At 34.3% G+C, this 7,894-nt stretch overlaps 1 protein-coding gene across 7 annotated transcripts in view; it reads right to left on the bottom strand.

Moving 5' to 3' along the window:
• Positions 1-3,307: 3,307 nt before the first annotated feature.
• The window catches only part of SEPTIN10 (septin 10), a 67,557-nt gene continuing 62,970 nt past the window's right edge, over positions 3,308-7,894 (bottom strand). For 3 of the 7 annotated variants that reach the window (XM_045443718.1, XM_045443720.1, XM_045443721.1), the window contains exons 10-11: positions 6,735-6,922; positions 3,308-3,608 (exon numbers count right to left, since the gene is read on the bottom strand). In XM_045443718.1, coding sequence (XP_045299674.1) covers positions 3,440-3,608; positions 6,735-6,922 — 357 coding nt within the window. In that variant the 3' untranslated portion in view covers positions 3,308-3,439. Of the gene's footprint in view, positions 4,976-6,061; positions 6,220-6,734; positions 6,923-7,894 lie in introns of all 7 variants that reach the window. The other 4 variants (XM_045443719.1, XM_045443722.1, XM_045443723.1 and 1 more) reach the window with 2 other exon arrangements.

The following is a 7,894-nucleotide window of genomic DNA, read 5'->3' as shown; positions in this document are numbered from 1 at the left end:
AAATGACTGAACCATTTTGCATTCCCACCAGCAATGCAGTGTTCTAGTCATTCCACAACTCCCCACCTTCATTTTCGTAATGTCAGGTTTGTTGTTTTCAACTCTAGCCATTCCAAGCCTCTTTCCTTTCTTCTTGGTCATTCTTCCCTCGGTTTTTTAATCTTAATACATCTTTTAAAAATATAGGAAATTTGGATTTTTTTTCTATTTCATTAATTCCTGTTTTCATCTTTATTATTTTGCTTTGGGTTTAATTTACTATTCTTTTCCTAACTTCTTGAGATGAATGTGTACAACATTGGTTTTCAGCCTTTTTTCCCTCCTAATACTAGCATTTAGGATTAGAAGTTTTAGCCTTTTTTCTCTCCTAATGCTAGCACAGCATGGAGAATTATAAATTTTGAGCCTAAGCATAACTTTAGCTGTTTTTCACAAGTTATGATATAGGTTTTCATTATCATTCAGCTCAAAATATTTTTCAAATTTCCTTTTTGATTTCTTCTCTGACCCATGGGTTACTTAGAAGTTTATTTGTTAGTTTCCAAATATATGGGAATTTTTGTTACTACTGATTTCTATCTTAATTATATGATGATCAGTCTACATGTAACTCCTTCAGAAGGTACTCAGGCTCACTTTGTAGTCAAATGTCCTGGTCAGTTTTCATAAATGTTCCCAGTGGGCCTGAAAGCAGTGTGTGTTCTGTGATTTGGGGTATACTGCTCTATAATTAATTGTTCACCAGGCCAATGTGGTTGAATGTTTTCTTCAAGGCTCCCATATTTGTACTAATATTGGTCCGCTTGGTCTATCATATACAAAAGGTGTATGGAAATCTCCCAGAGTATGGATTTGCATACTTCTCCACATATTCTCATCAATTTTTGCTTTAAATATGCTCACAGAGGCTGTAATGTACATACAAATTTGTTGTTATATATTCTTGTATTTGAAGGTCTATCTCCAACAATACCTTTGCGTTAAAGTTTTTTTTTTTAAATATAGAAAATATAGCTACACGTTAGCTTTTGGTTAGAGTCTGCATGATGTACCTTTTCCTATCTTCTCTCTATGAAGACAGAGAAAGTTTCAGGCCTCTCATAAAATGATTATAGCTGATTTTTAAAGACTTTGTCTAAAAAAATTATAGCATGTAATCAATGTGATAACATATTTACTTGGGTCTACATCTACCATATTATTAAATGTTTTCTGGTTGTCATACCTGTTTTATTTTCTTTGCTTTCTTTTGAATTATCATTTATTAGACTAGTGTTCCCTCTGTCAGTTTGAAAGTTACATACTTTACTGTGTTTACGTGCACTCTTATGAAGTCTCATGTTACTGGGCTGACTGGGACTCATTCTCCTCCCAGTTAATGGAAGAACCTTAGATGACTTGATTTATCCCACTCCCCCAATTTATATGCCACTCTAGTCTTGTGTTTTAGTTTTCTGTATATTTCCAACTCTTTAAGACATTATCATTGTTTTGCAGTCATTATTCATTTAGATTTATCCATTTGGTTACCACTTCCATTACCATATATACCTTTCTGCATCCGTATTTTTTAAACACTACTTATTTATTCTATTACACAAGAACTGCTCACCTGTTTTCAGTATGGAGGTTCCTCAAAAAATTAAAAATAGAATTACCCTATGACCCAGCAATTGTACTACTAGGTGTTTGCCCAAAGGATACAAAAATACTGATTCGACAGGGCACATGCACCCAATGTTTATAGCGGCATTATCAACAATAGCCAAATTATGGAAAGAGCCCAAATGTCCATCGACTGACGAATGGATAAAGAAGATATGGTATAGAATACTACTTGGTGATGAAAAGGAATGAAATCTTGCATTTGCAACAACATGGATGGAACTAGAGAGTATTATGCTATAAAAATAAGTCAGTCAGAGAAAGACATACATTATTTCACTCATATGTGGAATTTGAGAAACTCAACAGATGAACACAGGGGAAGGGAAGGAAAAAGTAAGAAAAACAGGGAGGCAAACCATAAGAGATTCTTAATACAGAGAACTAACTGAGGGCTGCTGAAGGGGAGTTGGGTGGGAGGGAGGATGTGTTAAATGGGCTCTGGGCATTCAGGAGGGCACTTTTGGGATGAACACTGGATGTCATATTTAAGAGTTCAGGTTCTACTCCGGAAACCAAGACTACACTGTAGTCTTGAATTAAAAAAAAAAACAACTTTAATTAAAAAAAAAAAAAAAAAAGAACTGCTCACCTGGACTGCAGTCTCTCTACTGAGTCACCCTGCCCAAGCCAGTTCCAGCTCCTCCAATACATCTTTTCTGTTAACTCTGGAGGAATATCTGACCATGTGAGGTCAAATCTTTCCATGGCTCCTACTGCCTGTGGGATTGGGTTTATAAACTCTTTCTTGATCTGTCCCCTAATTCTAAAATTTCATCCTCACTCTTTTTCCACATCTCCCCTATACTCTCTACTCATAGTTAGCTATTTTCTAGAGTACACAGATATTATCAAAAACATGCTATTCCTTGTACCTGAATTATGGTTCTCCATTCACATATCTAAAAAACTGCTTCCAATCCTTCAAGACCCAGTCACTTCCCTGAGTGCTTTCTTGTGTTCTGTGGGTGAGATAAAAGCCCTTCTGAGACTACTCTATGCGTAAATTTGCTCTCTTGTCTTGTTACTGTTCTGGTTGCTCCATTAGAGCATGGCCAGCCTTAACCATGTGTATGCCTATTTCCTAGCCCAATAGGAAAATGGGGCCTAAATTGAGTTCTTCTTCAAAAAGGGGATAATAGTCCCTGTAATGTTTTTTTCCCCCTTTGTCTTTTTCTGAAGCTGAAATCATAGTCTATGTGAAAAAGCTTTAAAGATCAGACAAGTATGTAAAGATTAATGGTTGATAATGAGGTAATTGTTTCACATGCTTTATGGAAAACAAATTACCAAAACATGTCTAGCTTTATTTTGTTCCCAGGGAATTTATTAATTCAAGCTTCATTGGATCATAACTCACTTTGTAACCCTGCATCTGGATAGTGAAGAATAAATCGGGTTTGTAAGAAGAACATGAACATTATAGTGTATTTGTTCTCAAAACTTTTGAATCTCAAATAAATGAAATAAATTAAAGATCACATTGTCAGTTGAAGCACATGTGGTGAGTCTTGCTTACAGCAGAGTCAGTAGTAGTAATAAATGATTACCCTTCTGCTAAGTTCAGAGTCTTAGGCAGGTTTCCATAATCTTTTCAACTAGAAAATTGAATAATTTTTTTTAACATTGCCAACAACCAATCTGGCATTTAAACTTACTTTATTAAAGTTGAGGATAGCTGTTTAATACATAGTTTGATATAATAAAACTACAGATGACCAGCACTCACATCACATAATTGAGCTTCCAGGATGACACTCCCCTCAGCTAACGCTCAGTGCTGTGGCAGTAGATGGGCTCTGTAGGACAGGCTACCTGCCCTCAGGGACTCACGGGCTCTCCTGCTCTCACCTTCCAGCTGGGCTCCGTACAACAGGCTACCTGCCCTCATGGACTCAGAGGCTCTCTTGCTCCCACCTTCCAGAACCTGGGCATTACTGATCCTGAGAAGAAAGTTCAGAGCTTTTTCTGTGATACTTATAACTTACTTTACTAGTGTTTTAAAAGGCTAAGAGACATTTGTGAATTTCAAATGCAAAACTAGAATTTAAGGTGTTTGTTCTGATAAATTATGCTATGAAATGAAAGGTTTTATTTGCAACTTATACAATTTCATGAAAATATACACTGCTCAGAATCTGACATAGGCTAAGTAAGACATTTTGTTTTCTGAAAAGTACTGGTAATATACACCTCTGTCTTAAAATAATTCAAACACATGATTAAATGAACTAATTTTGACAAAACGTTTCTTTAAGATGACAGTTTGCAAAAAGAAAAGTTAAAGTAATTTTAAACCAATTTTAGTAAATACGTAGATATATTTTATTTGTCAAGAGGATATTTTATTTAGGATATTCAAGTACAAAAGTGAAAAATTATATACCTATCTATGACTGTTAAGAAAAAGTTAGAAGGCATCCAATTGTTCTAAGAATACTATGAAGGCACTGAATTCAAATATCTCAATATATGAGTTATCTAAATTTTTATATCTTTAATATTCAGATGCTGACAGATATTTTCTTAAGAAATATTTTTAATAAGACAATTCAACCTTATGATTTTTTTTCCCTGGAAGACAGTTTTAAACATATAAAATATCCTAATGAAATAGAGTGGCAACACCCCAGATTCAAAGGTACTCATCACTAGAAAAGGGATTTATACCTGGATGTTATTACTTTCAAACATATCTTGCTCCATCACAACAATACTTCAACCACAATAAGGTATAGTGAAGCATAGAAGGCCATCATGTTACATAATTTCATACAAAAGCGTAGGATCATGTTATCAATTGGATAATGGTACAAAAATTAAAAACTTCTATAAAACTATTAAGAGATTAGAGCTTCAGGTATATAATACATTTTAAAACATATTTCCCAAATTTTACCTTTGGTATGTACAAAAAAGGAGTTCCTCTTGGAATATAAATGCAATCAGATAGCCATACAGTGAATGAGTTCTGTATTTTCAATGTCACTGACACTTTGCTCCATGGTACAATGCATGTAAGTGACAATAACCAGGCAGCAGGAAAAATGATCTACATTCATCACAAACCAGCAACTTGAAAACCTCTAACAACAGTGAATATATAAGTGATATCATTCATTGTGGCTTATATATTAACTTTATACTTAAAAGCATTTAAGTGCCATTTGTGGCCATTTGCCAGATATAGAATAAGTGAGACAGAAAATAAAAACAGCAAGAAAATCAGAGCATACTTCTAACATTTTAATAACTTTTGCTTGTGATGACCTTCTATGATCTGGAACCTTTGTTTTACATAAAATTGGAGCTGGAAAGAGAAAAAAAACCTTTTGATTGGTACAATAAAAAACTATATAGGAAATAAAAATTATTAAAATCATTAGTTTTACAAAGCTTTTACAGAAAGAGCAAATATACATCTAATATAATATAGGATATCTAGCTAGGGACTTTGGAAAAGAAAAAATAAAAATACCTCATCAAACTCTATTTTCTTGAATATTAATTCTTCTGAGCTCTCAAAAAACTATGGGCTTTGCCCTTACTTTATAAACAAGAACACATACTAATGGTTGTTAAGTGGAGCAGGGTGACAATTTTTACAAAGCAAATGTAAGCTGTCTTTCATACATGGAATAAACTTGGGGAATCCAATTTTAGTAACACTGGATTAAGATGAAAGGATAAGAAGGTAAAAGGTCCCTTAACTGTACAATTCAAAGCATATCTTAAAGCAGTAATAAACTATATTTATAGCTTATCTTTTGAAATTCAATTATTGAATAAAAATAGCTATTAAAAATCATATACATTTTTTTGACAAGTAATTGCATGCCCACTATATAGCAGGCACTGTTATAGGCTCTGGACATGGATGCATCAATGAACAAAACAAAGATCCATGCCCTTGTAAAGTTTATATGGAAGGATCACACATGAGAATTCCTTCCTTCTTTCTTCTCCCCAAACTATAAAATCCACAGGTCGGCTAAATCCACCAAAACCCTGTGGATTTACTTCTCCATAGTTTAAAACTTGGAAAGTCCCTATGGTCCAATGTTAGGTTTCCCTAATTATTTGAAGTAAGTCACAATATTCTGAAAATGCTGGGTTTGAAATAAGATATGATGATAAAATTAAATCAGAAATGTTGCTCTGTGAGGAACATAAGGAGAGCTGGATGCTGCCAAAACAGAGGCAGCTGGAATAAACTAAGGCAAAGAGTCACAGAGAAGCACTCTCAACAGAACAGGTTAATGATGAATTTCAAGAACGGTCAACTAGGCAAAATGACAAGGGCATTTTAAGTAGGAGAAATAAAGGACATAAAATATAGAAAAGAAAAAAAAAACTTATTTTCTAAAATGTTGGTAACTTTGATTTTAACACATACCCCAAACCTATAAGCCTTGAGATTATCATCCAAATGCTACTCATGGCCACCCCATTGTACAGGGGCCCTCTCTACCTTCCTCTGCATCTTTACGTCCACCATTGATTTCACAAGCTCTGACATCAAAGCACAGGAGTTCAAATCGATAGCCTGGATCCCTTATTAAAATAAAAATTCTCACAAAATCATTATCAGTAGAATTTGTAAAATAAAAAAAGAGAACCTAAGAATTTGGTCTTTTATCAAGTATTACTTTACTTCTACGATTCCCCAACAAAGTATATACATGAAATTCAAAATAAATATAACCAACGGTAGGTAAGTCAGCAGTTATTAGAAATACAGGCTAGGTGACAAAATAAGAGCAGCCATTCTTCCCCCCAGGTAGCTGACCCTTTCTACTTTATGATACTTTTTTTTCACTCATTCATTTGCTCACTTTGGCAAATATTTACTGAGCACCTAATATGTACCAGGTGCTGTTCTAGATGCTGCAGAAACAGCAGTGAAGAAAAGGGACAGGTCTCTGCTCTCAAGGAGCTGATATTTTAATCACAAGAGGTTGACAATAAATAAGGAAACTGGTAAGTTCAATGAAGATCAAACAGGGCAATGAGAAAGAAAGTAATGGAGGAATGGGGCCACCAGAGTCAGGGAGTTGGGGATGGCTTACTTCTTACGGTCTTTGTCCTTCTTCAGGTTGCTGCCTGATGCCATGTAGGACTGGTTCTGGTATATCTCTGAAGTAGCTTTCTTTTTTGAGAAAGCGATTATTTCTTCTTCCAAGAGTCTTCTCTTTTCTTCAAGCTTCATTCTCTCTTCTTGGTGAACTCTTTTAAGGTGCTCAAATTTAGCTTGTAGCTGTGAAAGAAAGGTGCAGTTCCCATCAACAACACACTGTGGCAGCACATGCACAGGAATGTTCTCCGGCTTAGCAACAATTTCTAACACTAACCTACACAGCAATCTACAAGTTTTCCTGATGTCTCGAAAGTTCATGCTTTAAGGAAAAATGTACATATGGAACTGCCTTGGTAACTTTAATTATAAATGCGTTCCCATGCAAAAGATGCATGAACAGAAACACATAAAAAAAAATACAGTCTCATGTAAAATCCTGTTTTTTTTTATTCTAATTTTATTTTTTCATTTTTTTTTAAACATAATTGATTGTCAAGTTAGCTAACATACAGTGTATACAGTGTGTTCTTGGCTTCGGGAGTAGATTCCCATGTTTTTAAAACATTTGACCTTTTCTTAGAGTTTTCATTTTCTTGTTCTATATATTTCCCTGCAAAGCCTCTTCAAATAAAACTCTCTAAAATCCATGCTTAATAAAAGTGAGGGACACAAATTACAAAAGCAAGTTATTTTCCAAATCAAGTTACCAAATATAGTGAAACTGTTAAAAGTTCTATTGGTAATCCTTCTTGGAAAGTGTCAATTGTCAATTTAAATCAAGAACCTTAAAAATCTATTACATTTTCCCACAGTCATTCACCTTCTTGAAATCTAAGCTAAATCAAGAAATCCTAAATTGAGTAAGTTTTATTCATAAAAATAATCACTGTAGTTGAGTTTACAGCATAATGGAAAACATAGCCCACATCTAATAAAGTCAAAAAGTAAATTTGTGCTAAATACACTCAATGCAACCATTAAAATGAGTTTGTAAAAGTTTATAACATTATAACATGATATTTCCTTGGTTTGTTTATCTAGAAAAAGAATCTAGGGACTTTGGTGGATCCTATATCAATGAGCAGCGTGTCTTGCCTGTCAAGAACACACGCACAGCATCCAAAATCTAGATAAAAAAGGTAACTTTTTGAA

The sequence above is a fragment of the Leopardus geoffroyi genome, chromosome A3 (assembly GCF_018350155.1).
Source record: "Leopardus geoffroyi isolate Oge1 chromosome A3, O.geoffroyi_Oge1_pat1.0, whole genome shotgun sequence".
Classification (NCBI taxonomy): Eukaryota; Metazoa; Chordata; class Mammalia; order Carnivora; family Felidae; genus Leopardus; species Leopardus geoffroyi.
The sequence above is the reverse complement of the archived record's forward strand: the minus strand, read 5'-3'. Positions and strand labels throughout refer to the sequence as shown.